The sequence below is a fragment of the Eretmochelys imbricata genome, chromosome 10 (genome assembly GCF_965152235.1).
Source record: "Eretmochelys imbricata isolate rEreImb1 chromosome 10, rEreImb1.hap1, whole genome shotgun sequence".
In the NCBI taxonomy this organism is placed as follows: domain Eukaryota; kingdom Metazoa; phylum Chordata; order Testudines; family Cheloniidae; genus Eretmochelys; species Eretmochelys imbricata.
The window spans coordinates 19573098-19592598 of record NC_135581.1 but is presented as its reverse complement, the minus strand read 5'-3'; the positions used below and the strand labels follow the sequence as shown (position 1 = coordinate 19592598).

At 42.3% G+C, this 19501-nt stretch overlaps 1 protein-coding gene across 2 annotated transcripts in view; it reads left to right on the top strand.

Moving 5' to 3' along the window:
* The window catches only part of LOC144270814 (BOS complex subunit NOMO1), a 32779-nt gene that overhangs the window by 7423 nt on the left and 5855 nt on the right, over positions 1-19501 (top strand). The window contains exons 9-26 of one of the 2 annotated variants that reach the window (XM_077827612.1): positions 1728-1817; positions 2521-2626; positions 3044-3194; positions 3664-3841; positions 5122-5263; positions 6358-6489; positions 7287-7423; positions 8329-8416; positions 9320-9383; positions 10348-10443; positions 12578-12787; positions 13083-13165; positions 14338-14497; positions 14664-14790; positions 15179-15292; positions 16618-16745; positions 17264-17405; positions 18425-18508. In XM_077827612.1, the coding sequence (XP_077683738.1) occupies positions 1728-1817; positions 2521-2626; positions 3044-3194; positions 3664-3841; positions 5122-5263; positions 6358-6489; positions 7287-7423; positions 8329-8416; positions 9320-9383; positions 10348-10443; positions 12578-12787; positions 13083-13165; positions 14338-14497; positions 14664-14790; positions 15179-15292; positions 16618-16745; positions 17264-17405; positions 18425-18508 (2232 nt within the window). The remainder of the gene's footprint in view (positions 1-1727; positions 1818-2520; positions 2627-3043; positions 3195-3663; positions 3842-5121; positions 5264-6357; positions 6490-7286; positions 7424-8328; positions 8417-9319; positions 9384-10347; positions 10444-12577; positions 12788-13082; positions 13166-14337; positions 14498-14663; positions 14791-15178; positions 15293-16617; positions 16746-17263; positions 17406-18424; positions 18509-19501) is intronic. The other variant, XM_077827613.1, reaches the window with a different exon arrangement.

The following is a 19501-nucleotide window of genomic DNA, read 5'->3' as shown; positions in this document are numbered from 1 at the left end:
ACAAGATCCATCCTAACCTGAGGGCAAACAGTGAGGAAACGACCCCCTTCTGTATTTCCTCTTTACAATGGCTGCTTGCTTTGTAGCTGGGTGTGTTAGCAGGAAACAGCAAGCATAGTATTCCCACAGTATTCTTGCCAGCAAGTTAAAGAAGTATGGGCTGGATGAATGAACTATAAGGTGGATAGAAAGCTGGCTAGATTGTCGGGCTCAACTGGTAGTGATCAATGGCTCCATGTCTAGTTGGCAGCTGGTATCAAGTGGAGTGCCCCAGGGGTTGGTCCTGGGGCCGGTTTTGTTCAATATCTTCATAAATGATCTGGAGGATGGTGTGGATTGCACCCTCAGCAAGTTTGCAGATGACACTAAACTGGGAGGAGTGGTAGATACACTGGAGGGTAGGGATAGGATACAGAGGGACCTAGACAAATTGGAGGATTGGGCCAAAAGAAATCTGATGAGGTTCAACAAGGACAAGTGCAGAGTCCTGCACTTAGGACGGAAGAATCCCATGCACCGCTACAGACTAGGGACTGAATGGCTCGGCAGCAGGTCTGCAGAAAAGGACCTTGGGGTTACAGTGGACGAGAAGTTGGATATGAGTCAACAGTGTGCCCTTGTTGCCAAGAAGGCCAATGGCATTTTGGGATGTATAAGTAGGGGCATTGCCAGCAGATCGAGGGACGTGATCGTTCCCCTCTATTCGACACTGGTGAAGCCTCATCTGGGAGTACTGTGTCCAGTTTTGGGCCCCACACTACAAGAAGGATGTGGAAAAATTGGAAAGAGTCCCGTGGAGGGCAACAAAAATGATTATGGGACTGGAACACATGACTTATGAGGAGAGGCTGAGGGAACTGGGGATGTTTAGTCTTCAGAAGAGAAGAATGAGGCGGGATTTGATAGCTGCTTTCAACTACCTGAAAAGGGGTTCAAAAGAGGATGGCTCTAGACTGCTCTCAGTGGTAGCAGATAACAGAACAAGGAGTAATGGTCTCAAGTTGCAGTGGGGGAGATTTGGGTTGGATATTAGGAAAAACTTTTTGACTATGAGGGTGGTGAAACACTGGAATGCATTACCTAGGGAGGTGGTGGAATCTCCTTCCCTAGAAGTTTTTAAGGTCAGGCTTGACAAAGCCCTGGCTGGGATGATTTAGTCGGGGATCGGTCCTGCTTTGAGCAGGGGGTTGGACTAGATGACCTCCTGAGGTCCCTTCCAACCTTGATATTCTATGATTCTATGAAGCAGTTGCAATGAGGCAATCTTCTCAGTGTGTTCTGTAATTCGTCCTCTGCACAAGACTCCAGGACTACCAGTGAAAATATTTTGGCTTGAATGCCAGCTTTTAAATACCTAAGAACAGAGTATAACATTTATATAACCATTTGTATTTGCCGTTCTTGACTGTGTGGACAACGCTTACCAATTCCCTGCCATGTGTGATTGCGTGTGACTCTTACAATGAAGCTTGGGTTGCCTGATTTAATTTCTCCTCTATTATGCTTAAATATAAGACTGCCACACCAAAAACATTCTGAAAGGTTAACTCATTCCATGCCACCATCCCTCTGAATTATTTCTCCAGCAAATTTTCAACTCCATTTCAAAAAGGCAACAAGGGGTGCCAGCTTTGTGCAGCATAACTTTGTCTAATGTGCCACATAGGACACAATGCCTTGATTATACCACAGCTACATAGGACTCAAAGAAATTTATCTTCTTCCAGATACCATTCTACAGGGGAGAGAGAATTACCTTTGATGTTGCTCCATCTAGACTGGACTTCTTGGTAGAACATGACAGTCTGAAAATTGAGGTAAGGGGTTAATTTCAGATATTTACAGAGAAAAACTTCCCTGTAGAGTTATACCTATAACAACTGAATTTGTTTTAGTAGAAAGCAGATTTGTTCCACCAGAGTTTTCTTCCTAATGATCAGTGTTAAGCAAATTCCTAATGCATGTTTGGATAGGTAGCAAACTGTAGAGCATGTAATCTGATAATGGGGAGGATCAGGCACATTTCGTGTCCCAACGCTCTGGCATGGTGTTTTGACACTTGAGGCTGGTTTTAAAGAAAAAAGCAAAATTGGGAAAATAATCCTACAGATCAGTGAACTTGTTCTCTCCCTTTTGCAACTGCACAGTAACCTTTTAAATTGGTTATGTGAGCTCCTTAGATGGTAAACTCTTTGGGCAGGGACTGTCATTTTGTTCGGTGTTTGTTCAGAGCGTAGCGTAGTGTCCTGTTCCATGACTTAGAGGCACTACAATAGTAAAAGAATGAACTGAAAACCATCCTGTTCCTGCAGCTGTTGATATAAGTTGCTTTGATTTTGATCTGAATTTATGTAACAAACACATCAGAGAGATTTAGTTCTAAAAGTGAAAATAATTTTTTTTTTCTAAATTCCCTGTGTTAGGTCATACAGAACAGATTGTTTTTAACTATAAATGTACAGCCAAACACTGTTATATGGTGGATACAAATGTTAAACTATTTTTTTTCCTCCCCAACAGCCTGTTTTCCATGTAATGGGCTTCTCGGTCACAGGCAGAGTATTGAATGGCCCTGAAGGAGAAGGTGTTCCTGATGCTATTGTGACACTGAATGACCAAATTAAAGGTGCACAGTGATCTTGATCTGTGGTGCTATGGGGAAGTCTAAACTATGGGAATAGGGCCTGAGATTGAACTAAAGACTAGAGGGCAATAAGATACTTTCATTGTGGTTTATTTGGCAAGTTAAAGGGATTTTCAGTCGCTGGATTAATTTTCCATTTGCGGTCTGTTGTTATCGTATTGTTTTGCTTTTTTAAAGCTTTGTCACAATTTCTCTTGTGACACTTGCCAAATCAAGGACAGAGCTGTAAGACATAGAAACAAAAGCTGTGTTAGTAAGAAACCCTTTAACTATTTCTTGCCACACAATGCTCGTTAAAAGTAACCTGGAGCTTTGAAGGCCATTTCAGACTTTTTTATTAATGCGGACAAGAAAATACACTTTACACACCTTTTCCTCACTGTCTTGTCTTTGTTACAGTAAAAACAAAAGCTGATGGCTCTTTCCGCTTCGAAAACATAACAACAGGCACATACACTATTCATGCACAGAAAGAGCACCTCTTCTTTGATACCATTACAGTGAAAATTGCACCGAACACACCACAGCTGGCTGACATCATAGCAACAGGGTGAGTACGATGTTAAGGGTAGAAATGTGAATCGATTTAAAAAAAAAAAAAAAAAAGCAACCCAAATCTTTGACAGGTTTAGATTTTCAAAGTTTTGAGTGCATGATCTGTAGTACCAGAGGCATAGATACTGCTTAGCATTGTGCGAACAATGAGCTGTTGTAACCAAAGAGAAATGTGTTCAGTGTTTAGTTTTGGGAAACGCTTATCTTGTTATGGGATGGTGCAGTTCAATTTAAAACATACATGTTAGGCAGTAACTGCATGGTGACTCCATTAAGAATAAAGTTGATTATACAGTAACTTGCATTAATGCTACTGGATTCTCTTGTGGTAACTAAGAGGAGTGCACTGCACTGAACATCTGTCTCTCCAACTTAGTGATATTTCTTTTTTAATGGGGTTTGAATGCACATGTTTTACTTGGGATCTGTGTGTTCAGGCTAATGGATGGCAATCTCATTTGTAGATTCAGTGTGTGTGGTCAGATCTCAGTAACTCGCTTCCCTGACACAATCAAACAGTTCAATAAATACAAGATAATCATGATGCCACAAGACAAGGACAAAGCATCTTTGGTTACAACAGAGACTGACCCTCATGGAGCGTTTTGTTTTAAGGCAAAATCGGGTACATACAGCATCCAGGTGAGAGCAAGCTTCAGTTTCTCCTTTTCCAGTGAAAAGCCGGGTTATTTTCTAGACACTAAAATATTGATTTTTTTGGGATGTTTTATTTTGTGTTTAAGAAGCTGAAAAGGTGTCTTCCCCAGTCCTTTTATCCCCTTTACACTGGGCAAAACAATGTTTGCTGTATTCTAATGGAGTTGAAGTTCCTGTGGTCCGTTTGCTTACAGCTGGTAAAAGTAGGAGACCAGACTACACAGGATGCATGTTGTTTTTTATCTGTCTTTGGTTTGAAATCCTGTCTGCCACTCCTTCTTGTCCTATTATATTGCCGTGTGAGTGAGACTTGTCAGACAGCTTGTTGCATCTGCCTCTTCCTGCTTTCTATGGCCTTCTCCATACTGGTGATGGTGTGTAGGGTATGTGTAGCTACGTGCAGCAGCGTAAGGCTCTGGCAGCAGGGAAGCAGTGGGGAAAGGCTCCAGCAGCTCCCTGATTTCACTTTGACAGGGAAAGGCTTCAGCAGCGGGACACTGGACACTGCTAAATATAGTGGTTTAATTGTGAGAGGCACTGCTTGGGTGTGCAGAGAGCTGTGTAGGGTACATATCCTAAGGTTTTGGTACGGCTTTACTTGCCGAAGCAGTACCTCACTGTCTACACTGCTATTTATACCTGTACTGGGTATAGCAGTGTATGTACTCAGCAGTGTATGTACTCTACACACCAGCATAAGTGTAGACATAGCCTAAGCATCTGCTTGCAACTAAGGCTGACGCACACGGTGATTCCCTTCCAGCTGAGAGCTCGGGAACTTGCAGCTGTTTCCCACTGGAAAAGGATTGGAAACATGCTATAAGGAGATGGTTGGAGACTCATAGATACAGGCTGCCCTAGTCCTCACAGAGTTGACACTTACCAAAGTGGTGGTTCCTATCAGTTGCCACTTGTGGGATTGGCAGGTCATCAGGACTGAACTGTTGGGAGGGTTCCTGGCGCACAGGTATTCCAGATGCTTTTAGGAGGCAGCTAGACTGGACAGTGTAAGAAAGAGGAAGCTTTCTTCCAAGCGTTTTCCCCAGGGTATGACCTCCCTCTCTCTTATCTGTGTCTCTGTAGAACTGTATATTTGTCGTAGTGACCAGATAATCCTGAAAAGCAAATGTACCGAAGGGCAAGTTCTGTTTTCTCTGAGATGTACAGTACATTTCCAGCCACTAACCCCTGAAAAATGAATTGTGTGCAGTACAATTACTGTAGCATTTAAATAAAAGCCTCTGGTGCTGTGATGTACCCTGCAGGTAATCGTTCCGGAGGCTGAAAGCAGAGCAGGACTTGCTTTGAAACCCAAAATGTTCCCTGTGACGGTTGCAGACAGGCCAGTGATGGATGTGACCTTTTCTCAATTTCTAGCATCAGTTTCAGGGAAAATCTCCTGTTTGGGTAAGACCTGCCTTGAAAGTAAAAGCATGGGTGGTGACTTTTTAGCAGCATACCTGGTCAGTGTGATATCCCTGCACCTGAGCAGAACATGAGCATTGTTGTAATCAGTACTAGTTACCAATCTGCAGGCAGGGCTAACCCAGGTAAATGCTGACTTCTTACTGTTTGGCGCCAGGGGGTGCTTTGTGTTGTGCAAAACACTGATGGAGATAATCTCTGCTCTGAAAACCTTACAGTCCAATAAGACTCCTCTTTGATGGGCCATTGGGGTGTCTTGCATTAGTAAAGTTATGTATGTACTTAAGTGTGTGCAGGATCAGGGGCTCTTTGTCTATGTGTCCTGAACTGCACCAAACACACTGCCAGCACTAATTAGTTTATCTTTTACCTTCTGTAGCCCCACCAGTTGATAGATGATAATAAGTCTTGATTGCAGGTGTGTATCTTTCCGGTGCAAAGATAGTGTATTGAATGTAAATGCTGCCACAACAACAAACTTCACAAATAGTTACTTGTACACATGAGTGTTTGTAGGATCAAGGCCTAAGCCACCGACAAGCGTACTTACAGAGTACACTTGTTAGACTGTGTCCCTGTTCCTCCCAGCGAGGTCCCTCAAGCTGCACATGGTGTCCTGAGATTCCCCTTAAATCCCCCTCTCCTCCCCTCTGTCCCCCCCATCCCTCCAACTTCAGCAACTTCATCAGAAAGGACTGGGGTCAGAACTCTGTGGAATTGGTCATAGTTGCACCTAAATTGTTCCCCATGGCCTTCCCCAGGGACTGAGCTTTCTGTCTCGGCAGTGTTTCTAGGCCCTGCAACTTGTGTATAGAGGCTGAACCCAGGAGTCTAATCTGGGCCTCTGCTTGTCAGCTCCCAGTAGATCAAAAGCTGGTCCCCAAGAATATATTGTGGTTTAATGAACTAAAACTTTCTCAAAAATACAGCAAAGATCTGGTAAATGAGTGCCCAAGAAATAATCCCCTTAAAAGATTTATTTCCTGAAGTTATAGTGCTCAGAAAGTGAAAAACGGGTTTGGTTTGCAAACTAGAAGTCATTATAATTCCTTTGTCTGTCTTGCTTGTTTTCACAGACTCCTGTGGTGATCTGATGGTGGCTCTGCAGTCTGTGAGCCGCCAGGGAGAAAAGCGCAACCTCCAGCTCTCTGCCAAGATGGACTCTGTGGCTTTCACATTTGAGAATGTGCTACCTGGCAAATACAAAAGTAGGGATTAGAGAGAATTTCTCAATACGCTAGTTCAGTAACTAAATTTGTAACTGTAATCTGCTTCCTTTCCTTAAACTGGCTCTAGTCCTTAAACTGGCTGTACTACAGTATTTGCCTCACAAGTCAGATATACGATGTTTGAGAGTAGTTGGAAAATATTACAAATAAATATCCTCAACTTTTCTTGCCGTTTTTATCCAACCCTGAAATCAATCTACAATCAAAGACCCATGGGCTCTGGGAATTATACATGCAGGTCTGGGTCTTTAGCTGGTGTAAATCAAAAGGCCATTGACTTAAATGTAGCTATGCCAAAACTAATAGCATTGATCAGGCCCTAATTCTTCCACCTGTCACTCTCCCAACTCCTGTAGTGATTGAGTGACTATCATTAACAGTGTTTTAGAAACCCTTACCAGGCCACCATAAAACGTTTGCTCTCTGATATTTCCCTCTTAAACCTGGCACTGAAACATAGTCTTATAAGGAGAGATTTTCAAAGGATCGCAGCTCCTCTAGGCACCTTTCACAGTGTCACACCCACAATGAGATCAGGACATTGGAACAGCTTGGAGGTTTTGCTGTTCAGTTTTTCAGTTGCAAAATGTGCTTGGATTAGCAGTGATGCTGCATGGCTATGTGCTGCTGGTTAGGTTGCCCCAAACCTATTGTCACATCTCTGGGCAAGTTTTTGTTGGGGAGCAGAGTCATATGAGACATCCATGCAACAAGGACAACCTTTGTTCCCACCATTATAAATCACAAAGAGTTTCTCTGTCGTGCATGTTTTCTAGTAAGCATTGTACATGAAGACTGGTGCTGGAAGAATAAATCTTTGGAGCTGGAAGTTCTGGAGGAAGATGTGTCTGGAATAGAATTCAGGCAGACTGGGTATATGCTGAGGTGTTCTCTTTCCCATGCAATTACACTGGTATGTACGTGACACATTCGCTTACGTTTTCTTACAAACACAGTTTAACACAGTCTGACGTGTATGCAGTTTGGAATCTCTGCAGTTATTCTCCTGTTTGAAAGCTCTGTCCAACACATTTCACAGGTGTTAGAGTATTAGGTAGACTTGTGTGAGGGTCACTGTGGAAAGTGGAAGCCCCCTGCCCTTTGCAAATAGCAGCAGCTGAGGTCTGCATTAACCCATTCTCTTTTGATCACCGATCTACAAGCACACTATCAGAAAGCTTGCGTTTCAGTGGTGAGCGAACCGATCAAGGCTTTTGCAAAGTGGGTGGTAAAGTTTTCCCAAAAAGTACACCATGGTCCTATGGCTAGAGCGGCCACATTTTGGAGGTTCTAGGGACTCTAGGATATGGTTACATTGACTTGGGTCTGTGCACTTCAGTGTGGATGCCAGATCCCTAGGTTTGAGCATGAGTTAGAAAAGGCTTAATGTAGGGTTAAAATACAATGTAGATGATGCTCAAGTCCAGGGTTCCCTAACCATGGGTCCACTGACTTGAGTCCCACTAACCCTGGGTTTACATTGTAGTGTAGACATACCCATAGTTGCAGCGCAGGAATGGGAGTCAGGAGATCTGAGTTCTGTTCCCAGCTATGCTACTGACTTCATATGTGACAGTGGCAAATGATCTCTCTTCCTGTCACTGCCCCTCTCCCCGGGATTGTAAAATAAGGACGATATTTAATTCACAAGAGTATTTAGGTTTAGAGCTCTTTGAGATTTGCCTCACAGCATTTGTAAAGGGCTTAGAGATCTTTGGTTGGAAACTGTTGTAAAAGTGCTATAATTAGTATTTGCCATGTAAATACTGTTGTGTTGGTACCTGCTGATAATCTTTTGTATTGGGGTCCCTCATTCAGGAATTTTACCAGGATGGAAATGGACCAGAGAATGTTGGTGTTTATAACCTGTCCAAAGGAGTTAACCGATTCTGTCTTTCAAAACCAGGTAGCTTCTTTATAATGTTGATTTTAAAACATTGCTGGAAGTTTAACATTTTTTTAAGGTAACTAATCTTCTGGGGTCTCTCAAATCTCTGAGCGGTGTTTGCTGTAGTCCTGTTCATATAGAAATACATTGTAAGGCTGATGAAGTCTCTCATACTATTTAGTTCTTCAGTTAGGGGTAGTGTATTCTTCACAAACAAATTGAGGTCAGAAACTTTCATTGAATTGGATCAGAAGCACCGATCTTTGACCATTTACATTTAGCAGGCTAAAGGTTCATATATTTTGTTCATAACTGGGCTTTCCCTTACTAGAATGTGACATCACAAATCCCATAGGTCTCATCGCAATCCAGGGTTCCTTCTGGGATAGGTTTGAAATAGAAGATACCAAAAATTTTTCAAAGCAGAAAAAGGAACTTCAGAAAGTTTGAATTAAAGCTTTTTTGTGCTGAATGCCCTAATAGCCTGATTAGTAGGGACATCAACACACAACTCTGGGTTTAACTCATTGTTGGGCCTTGATCTTCAGTTGTCTTATTGATACTGCAGTGGTCAGTAACCAGTTGGAGACTGGTCACCTTAATGGGTTACAAGTAACCCTGTTCAGTTTGCATCCACACAAGTATCACAACAGAATGTGCATGTCCCCACCTGCCATGCTGCCTAATTTTGTTTGTATCAGTGTAGTCTGGGAAAATCTGGGAACTAGCCCATAGTGCCTCTCTAGTGACTGATATTCAAGTGAGAGAAAACAATTTGTTAGTGCCCATAGAAGGGGTTTCGCTGATTTAACTAACTGCTTTAAATGGTGCAATTTTGGCTATAAGCTGTCCTTAGAATTCTGCTGAATATTAACATAAAAAACTTCAGTCTTTTCAGTGCTTCTGTCTTTGACTCTTCAGGTGTGTATGAAGTGACCCCACGTTCCTGTCACCGGTTTGAGCACGAGTACTACACTTATGACACGTAAGAACAAAAGTTACCCAATGTATTTGACATGTATCTTCCATAGTACGCTTTCAAGATGCTTTCCTCACCAGGGACTTCATCAAATCAAAGCTTAAGATGTTGACAGAGAGTAATTTTAACCAGTAGAGGGAGTCCTTATCACAACAATGTTCGAAAGAGGCGAGACACATTCATGTTCATTAGATATGGCCAAAAACTTGCCTCATCCATATTTTAAAACTAGTAAGCTTTCGAAATGGTTTTTGTCATTTTAAACTGATATTTTTTACAGCTTTGTTTCTCTGAATAATGATTTTTTTTTCTTTGTAACAAACATCAAAATGGCTTTTTACATAGAACATTGATCACTTGTCAGGATTGGCATGCAAAAGATTTGTAACAAAGTGCACGAGAAGATGAATTGCGCTCTGTGTAACTACCCATAGTGTTGTGACTAAATTCAAGCCGTGGTAGTTACATTCTACCTCCATTGCTTTTGCCTGCTGTCTTTATTGAATAAAGTATTCACCTTAAACTGCTGTTGTGTAGTGGTGAGCTACCTGAGCTGATTGTGCCTGGCTGGTGGGTGGAGTAGTTTTACTCTTGTATTCCACTCGCATCCAGAGATACTAACCAAGAGCGGGACACCATTGTGCGAACGCATAGCGAGAGACCTTGGTCCCAAGAGCATACAGTTGAAATAGACGAGACAGACAAAGATTGGAAGGAGGAGCAGAGGCCCAGAGTGAGGCAGTGACTTGCCCAAGGTTATAGAACAGATCAGTGACAGCACTGTGAATAGACTTCCAGACCAGTGTCCTATTAGCTAGACCTCATTGCCTTTCCTATATTAACGTGTATTCCTAAGTTTGTAAAGTGCATGGGACTTTTGGGGGAAAATTCAGCTAAATGAGATGCTTTTGTTTCAGTTTTTTAAAAGGGGAAGATACTTAGTTCACCTCTTTGCTGCTTTGATTTTCAGGTCTTCTCCCACTATTCTGACACTCACTGCAGTTCGACACCATGTCCTGGGAACAATAACAACAGATAAACTGATGGAGGTGACTGTTACAATTAAGTAAGAACAGAGAAATCTTGGGGTAAAAAAAGGACATCTATTGCATAAAGTTTTATTCAGCTTTTTAATACTGCATTCTCTAGCACAGCAGCGTGACTGACTGCTTCTTGAGTGATCCCACTTTTAGCCACAGAATTCTTGAGTGGCAGGTCGTGCTGTGTGCTTGGGATTCTCTATGGATGTATAAGTGTTTATTGATGCATGTTTTGAACGTTATCTCCTGATTTCCATTTAGCCCCTTTATACTTATTTATACCAGGGTGTAAAAAACCTGGATTATGTTTTTCCAAGAATTCATATTTTTAGTGACTTGCCCCTTAGCTGGAATCTAAAGGGGAATTGACATATTAGCCTGTTCTGAACTCTCTAATCCTGGGATCTGTTTTTCTCTTTTAATACTTCAAAGAGAGAGTCTTCTGTTTTAGAGGCCTGTTACTGATGTAAAGAGGGCTATAAAAAGAGAACCATGCAGAGTGATTACACACTAATGTGCCCATTTATGTTCAGCTAAACACACAGTGCACAAGGGAGCACTGATTTGTGAACACTGGTAATTGTTTGAGGTGCCAGATCTGGCTGGATGAGGCTGCTAATGATCAGAGCTTTACCAGAGCTTTGCTGATATTCACATGTTCTAGACTGGGGTTCCTAGGCTTTCTTATAGTATGGAAATCATCTTAACAGAGAGTGCTTTTCCCTGCAGGGCCCCACCTCTCTTAGTATAACAAGCCTGTGGCAGCTATAGCAACTACTAACATGGAAAAGTAACAGCAAAGAATTGTTAGCTTTTTAAAATACAGTTCTTAGCAGCCACAAACAAGGAGATACAATACCATGCAACCAGCCAGCTTGCCATAGACCACCAGCAAGTGCTCTGCAGACTGCTGCTGGTCCACAGAACACGTCTGCTCTAGTCTGTTCCAAGCTTTCTGGCGAAAGTGCCTTTTATGAAATGAAGGAGAACATGTCCCAGATCTTAAAAGGACAGTTCTTACGTTAAAAACCATCTCTGTGTTTTAACAATTCCTACTTCCTGGGATCTGAAGCATGGGCAAGACTACTATAATGGAACTAAATGTAAAAGAAGGAATTGACTTTTCACAGTTACGGTTTGCTTTTTCCTATGTACATTTTCTTCAGCTTGGAAAATAAAAGTAGACTAGCCAGCTCAGCTTTCAGGTTCAAGCTCATTTTCCACGAGGGAATGATCATATAGTGCTGTGTCTAGTTCTAAAGCACCACCATATGCACCCAGAATGCTGTACAAATGTTAATGCTACAGTGTTTGGGATTCAGATGCTGCAGGGGATTGTATTGTTTAAATATATAGTGCACGCATATATTGTCTAAATAGAAACGTTTCTATTGATCTTAATTTCTGCCAAGTTTGTTTTCACAACTTGAACAGGGGGCCAAACCTGACTTGAAACGTTGTTTATGAAGACTAGTTACTTGAAGTTATTGGAGCATAATGACGAAGTGGGTATTCACCCACGAAAGCTTATACTCCAATATGTCTGTTAGTCTATAAAGTGCCACAGGACTCTTTGCTGCTTTTATAGATCCAGACTAACATAGCTACCTCTCTGATGCTGGAAGTTACTGTCCTTCAGCATCAGCATTTGGTCCCCTTGATTTTAGTTTTGTAGCTATTTTGCCCATGCACGCTTTGCACCTCTAAGCAGGGCTCTCACTAAGGTTTTTAAAGTTTCAGAGCACTGGCAAATGAAATATGAGCTCTCACAGGCTTGCATTTATTCTGTGTAACTGAGCTGCTATGATCAAGTAGCTTCAAAATGTGAAGCCTCAATCTTTCCCCATTCTAGAGTAAACCAGGCAATTTTTCTCTAGGCCAAGTTGGTGGTAAGCTTTCTGTGTCTTCTGTGAACATGCATGTCTAGGACTAGCTGGCTGGTATGCGGGAGGGAAGTTGGTTCTGCTTTTGAAGTTGCTTTTGTTTTGCTTGCACTTGGAATAGGTAGGAGCATCAAAGGAGGATGGATAAAGAAAATGAGGGAACTGGAGAGATTTGAGCAATATGGAACAAGGAGAGAGGCGTGTGTAATTGCAGACGTAACAAGCACATGGCCTCAATTCCAAAGAGACTGTTTCGTTTTTCTATTTCCACTTTCAGGTCTTCAGTTGACAGTGAACCTGACTTAGTTCTAGGACCCCTGAAGTCACTGCAAGAGTTGCGTAGAGAGCAACAGCTGGCAGAAATTGAGGCTCGCAGACAGGAGAGAGAAAAGAAGGGTCTGGAAGAGGAAGGAACAAAGCCACCAGTACAAGAAATGGTGGAGGAACTTCAAGGGCCATTCTCATATGAATTTTCATATTGGGCAAGGTACTATGGCACACAGATGAGCAGCACCATTTTCTTGGTGCTATTATCTAACGTTATCCAACTTGCATCCTCCCACACTGTGTGTGCACCACTGTCATCTGGGTGGAACGTGTCCAAGCTACTTAAGTGCCTGTGGTAATGTTCTGTGGCTGCAGCCTAAAGAGGAAATTGTACGACAGTGACGGTGTTTAATAGCTTACTGTTAGTTGATTTTTCTAAAGTCTCTTGATGGGCATTATAATCACTAGGCAGTGTTATGAGAGCTGCTAATTTTGGTCTTGTTTGAGTTGTCTAGGTCTGGAGAGAAAATCACTGTGACACCTTCATCAAAAGAGCTGCTTTTCTATCCACCCTCTGTGGAAACAATTGTCAGTGGAGGTAAATATGTGTAGTATAGTAAAAAATGTACAAGGTATAGCCAAGTCACGTTCCCACAGACCGATTTATAAACTGTTGTTCTAGGGTTGTTCTGGCATTACATAGCCCCTTTTAATTGCAGCACAGTTTCTGTATGGCCTAATTTCACTTACTGAACATTGAAAATATTCGTGTTTGAGCTACAGGTTCATAAAGAGAGATGTTTTTCCTTCAGGAGTCCTTGTTCCTACCCACTAGGCGCTATAACAATATCAATAATAATAAATTGAAAAAAATGGGTGCAAGTTGTGTTGTAAGGTAGGGTTACTAAAGCAATAGCTGAATGTCCAGGTCTTTTTCTTCCTTTATACGGATGAGGAGAGAATACATCTGTAGTGGAATGGACTTTAGCTTTTGATCGTGATTAGATCTATCAATTAGCTATTGATAGATTTTTATTCTGTTTCTATTTTTTCCTTCATCTTACAGTTCAACTGGCAAATCTCAGTTTCTGTTGCCAGAGATTGTTTGTAATGAATTAATAAAAAATAGTCCTCATGAAACAAATCCGTTTATAATATCATTGCCATCTACAGGTAGTTTGCAGTACAGTTACAAATTCTCTGCCTAGGCCCAATATGCCATGGGTTCTTAGGTGAATAGCTTCTGATATTTGATACCTCCAAGAAAGTGTTGGACTGCCTGTGTGTCTCATACACATTTGAATGCTGTCGCAGGCTGCACTGTTTTTGATTCTTGCGCACAAATGGGTTTAGACTCTTTTTTCCAGATAATGTTGTTCTTAATGTGGCATGAGGTGTCTCCCTCCCTCATGCTGCCTCCTCCCCACCTCCCCCAAACAATAAATGCTTGCCAAGCTTTGAAATACTAAAGTCACTTGTGGGTGTATTATGGCCTTTTGATTCCTCTCCAAGCCTATATAATACACAGTGCTTTATCTAAGAGTTAATCTAGTAAATCTAGAACTTCAGAGTTGGGTACATGTGGGTTAAGTTTTGAAATTCAGTTAACTGATTTGAGCGTGGGCAATGTTAATAGATTCTAAGGCCAGAAGGGACCTTGATGATCATCTGGTTTGACCCCCTGCATAACTCAAGCCAAAGAACCTCAGGCAGTGACTTCTGTTGATGTTGAGATATTGCTGTTACTGTCTGTTTTCTTTCCTTTCCAAGAAAGCTGCCCTGGGAAACTGATAGAGATTCATGGAAAGGCAGGCTTATTTTTGGAAGGGCAGATTCATCCTGAGTTGGAAGGCGTTGAGATTATCATTGGTGAAAAGGGAGTGACTTCACCCCTCATCACAGTTTTCACTGATGACAGAGGTGCCTATAGGTAAATAGCACAATTGTTTGTGTCTTTTGGGTTGTCCTAGTTTGAATGCTGTGGGGACTATAAAATTGAAACTGTGTGTGTGTGTAGTATTTGAATGCTTCTTGGTAGTTTTTTTTTTTTTTTTTTTTTTCTTTTTAACTGGTTCTTGTTTCCTTTTTACTTGCAGTGTTGGCCCACTCCACAGTGACTTAGAATATACCATTACTGCACAGAAAGAAGGGTTTGTTTTGACTGAAGTAGAGGGAACAGTTGGGGACTTCAAAGCTTTTGCTCTTGCTGGAGTGACTTTTGAGGTAATGTTCTTCACGCTTCAAGTTCCTCACAAGAGAGTATGCAGTCAGAGCCTCGAGAGCAAAAAACCCAAATGCAGATGCAGAGAAATAATTGTGGGGTATGGGCAGATTTTGCCCTGGGATGATTTTGGTGTCACTAATCAGTGGAACAAATCTCCCTGGTGGACTGACTTGCCATGCCGAAATTATATTGCATGTATTACAGTGAAGGTGTTAGAATCGCTTACAAAATACTGGCTTTGTGTGTTTTCCTAATTTAGGCCATTGTTTTCATCACTACTTTGATACTGTCAGTAATTTCCTGATTGTGTTAATGCCTTATGAAGTAAATTGCAGAGTTCAGTAGCATTGCTAATGTTCATTGATCACTGCTGCTTTTTAAAAACAGATTAAAGCTGAAGATGACCAGCCTCTTGCTGGAGTGCTCTTATCTCTTAGTGGAGGGGTGTTCCGGTCTAACCTCCTTACCCAGGACAATGGCATGCTGACCTTTTCCAACCTGGTAATGTTCATGCAGTTACGCATCCACAATAGAGAAAATTGTATCTGTATGTCTGTGTTCAGTCGCACCTTGCCCTCCAAAATGGAGATGTTAGCAATACCCCTCAATACTGGGAGCCCATATTATCTCTCCACTTGTCTTACCCATCCATGATAGACATGAGTCCCCCAGCAAGTGGTGAGTTACAATTTTATAAGCAACACCCCAAATTTCAGTGAGTGGAATGGGAGAAAACTAACCAGGAAAGACTGTGTTTCTTGACACCTACTATGGCCCTCCCCACATAGCAGGCAGACTAGGCTGGCCTGCAGTTCTAGATGCAGCTTGTAAACACAAAACAACCACATTAGTTTATAATACTCTTGGATTCTTTGAGGATGGAATCCAGTTAGAGTATTGTCCACACAAGTATTTACGTCATGGGTGGGCAAACTTTTTGGCCTGAGGGCCACATCGGGGAATAGAAATTGTATGGCGGGCCAAGAATGCTCACAGAATGGGGGTTGGGGTGCCGGAGGGGGTGAAGGCTCTGGTTGGGGGCGTGGGCTCTGGGGTGGGGCTGAGGATGAGGAGTTTGGGGTGTAGGAGGGTGCTTCAGGCTGGGATCGAGGGGTTTGGAGAGCGGGAGGGGGATCAGGGCTGGGGGAGAGGCTCAAGGGGTGCAGGCTCCGAGCAGCACTTACCTCAAGCGGCTCCTGGAAGCAGTGGCATGTCCCTTCTCCATCTCCTACGCGGAGGCGCGGCTAGGCTGCTCTGCACGCTGCCCCATCTGCAGGCACCGCCCCTGCAGCTCCCATTGGAGCATGTAGGATCTGGAGCGGGGACATGCTGCGGCTTCCGGGAGCTGTGTGGTGCGGCTCCGACCCTGCGCTCTGGCTGGAGCACCGGAGCAGGGCAAGCCCCAGACCCTGCTCCCCAGCGGGAGCTTGTGGGCTGGATCCAGCTCGCGAGCCATAGTTAGCACCCCCTGATTTACACACATGAGCCATGTTTCGTCCCATAAATCTCTTTTTTTCCTGGTCACTCACCTGTTGCTGAGGTCTTGTAATAAAGGTGACACTGCAGTTCCGTCTCACTTTGTATTTCACACTCTTTTCCAGCAGAGCTGCATTGGTTTATGGTCCCATATGTTCCCTGTTCTTCTCAAGTGCTTCTCACGTTTTTCTTTTTTGTTCTGAAAAGACAGCATGGCATGTGGCTGTTGGGGGGAAACCTTACCCTATATAGCATGGAACTCTTCAGAAAATGCAATTGGTAGGAGCCAAGTGAATTATTATGGGTATATTAATGGCATTAAACTGAAATTGTTTGATGCCTCTTTGCAGAGCCCAGGGCAGTATTACTTTAAACCTATGATGAAGGAGTTCCGCTTTGAACCGTCATCTCAAATGATTGAAGTGCAGGAGGGACAGAATCTTAAAATCACAATAATGGGTCACAGAACAGCTTACAGGTGAGTAGAGCTGAGATACCTTATTGTCCTGCTTAGCTTGTGTACCCAGAACTGCTCCCAGGTCTGCATGGATGGTCATGAAGCCAAACTTTCACATTTTCTCCTGACGTACCTCTATACCAGTTGCTTATGGGGGCTTTTCAAGGTAGAACTTAACTTCCTCACACTGTGCATCATAAAAGCAGTTTTCATTTAAAAATGCATACTACATGGATGTGGTTTCATGATTGAATGAGCATGGGTTGAAGCATTTCTAGGAAGGGCATTGCTTTGAAAGAGTTTTGGCAATTGCAGTGCGTCGGGTTTGCACCACAGCCAGTGGGAGACAGAGATTTGTCCGTTAAACCATTTCCTTTTAAGATGTGATTCCCATCAAGAAGCTTGGAACCAGCCCAAGTAAATGATACAACAGATACACTATTTCCTTTGGATCTTTGTAATAGTGGAGTGTCTTAATGTGTGTGTCAGCAGCAGCAGCCCCACACTTGTAGTAATGGATCCACCTTTTCCACCCCTAGCTGCTATGGTACAGTTTCTTCTTTAAATGGGGAACCTGAACAAGGAGTTTCAGTAGAAGCTGTGGGGCAGAAAGAGTGTAATATCTATGGAGAAGACACAGTAACAGACGAAGAGGGTAAATTCAGACTTCGTGGACTTCTGGTAAGGATTGTAATACATCCAGCGTTGTTTACTTTTATAGTGTTATGTGTGTGAACAGAATTATAAAATGCATTTTATAGTTAGTCACAGCTTAGTATTTCCCCATCACAGTTGCCTGATCAGACTCCCTTGGCTCTGTCTGTGGTAGGAGACATGGAGGTATAGTAACTGTTAACTCTAGTAAAAGAGAAATGTTCATTAGTGAGTGTACATCCTACAGAACTTTCTGTCCGTATCCTGTGGGGGCCTTGGGAGAATCCTTTTGCACTTGCCTTGTTCAGCTAGAATAACACACAGTATGTGTGATATATCTAATGGGTATGACTATACACATGGATAGTACTAGTATCCTAGGCAAAGAGAGTGATTACTTTCTTATCTGAAATTATTACCACAGTAACATATCTGTCTTATCAGGCTGTTGTTCATGCATATTTTAAATACAGTAAACAGTTCTGGATGAAGACCTGAAAGCAGAAGTTTTGGACTAGCATGTCTAGGATCAGCTATAGAATACTGGATCATAAACAGAAGCCTTGCTTCCTGTATTTTGACATGCATTGCACAGCTCAAGGTGTGCTGTCCTTACTTCATTGATGGCAGCTTAAATTAACCTGACATAGTTATGCTTTTCAAAAGTCCAAATTGCAGAGTGTTTGTTGAATATAGACAGGGACTATTTGATCTGTTTTTAAATCTTGTCTAATGCATTTTTTTTGTAAGTAAAATGTTGCACAGCAGACAGTTCCTTCTAATAAACCAATGGAAGTAAAGTCCTGGGCCTTTAAAACTTCTCTTGTCTCTGCAGGAAGGGAGCCTCTCTTTTTAGATAGTGTTAGTCAGTGACATTTTTATTGCAGGGCAGTACTTTCAGTGATTAGGGCTGCATCCATTTATGGTGGTGAATTATGAACTAAATGTGCTCAACTTTTTAAAGCCCTTTGAGTATCTCAGTTCTGTTAATGATAAAGGTTCTAACGTAACTGAACAATGGGATTTGTCTGAATTTTGTTTTTTAGCCTGGTTGTGTGTATCATGTCCAGCTCAAAGCTGAAGGCAACGATCATATTGAAAGAGCCTTACCACAGCATCGTGCAGTTGAGGTAATTTCTTCTGGCATCTTTTTAAACCTGAACCTTTCATTAAAAGGCATCAGAGTTGCTGGTTGTCTCTGCTAGGTTTCATTTAATGTTGGATATTTCAATGGGAGCTAGAGTCTTACCCTGCTGAGGTGCATTTGAAAATACCAATGGGGCCTATCTGCATCTTTAGGCACTGCATTAACTTTGAAATTCTGGCCCTAGACCTGAATTTTAAGATGGCACATTGACTCAAACTGAGGCAGTCAGCAAGGGATTATATTCAAGAGAACACGGTTTATAACCAGAAATAAAAACAAGGTAACATAAATACAAATAGAAAAGGAGTACTTGTGGCACCTTAGAGACTAACAAATTTATTTGAGCATAAGCTTTTGTGAGCTACAGCTCACTTCATCGGATGTACTCCTTTTCTTTTTGCGAATACAGACTAACACAGCTGGTACTCTGAAATAAATACAAATAGTACCTGAAGTTCATCACCTCCATCCCTGAAGTTAAATGCAACCCTATGACTTTGGATGTGGAGTCCAGCCTTCCCAAAGGGCTCTCTCCCCTCTGAATCCATTGTAACCAAACTGTAGTCCTTCCTTTCCCCAGAGCATCTGTATAAGGAAATAAACAAAAGGTTGATCTTGGCTCATTAGGGATCAGGTAGGTCACTTGCACTTGGTCACTGTAATAGGTCATATTAGAATAACAACAGTGCCGGGAGAATTCTTCGATAGCTCTGCACACTGATCTGGAATCCTGGGTCTGTCCTTGCTTGCACTTTAAGAAAGTTCAGATCTCTATATGAGCTGTACACATCTTGAGTCTGTTTTGGTATTTGGCATGTCCTCCATCAGTGGAGTATCTGAGTGGACTCTGTTTTAAACCATAGGGTTCAAACAAGGTACCCTCACCAAATCCATGTCTTCATGCTGGATATTGGCACCAAAGCTTAAACTAAATGAAGCCCCAATAGGAACCAAGTTTGAAATAAGTGATCTTCAG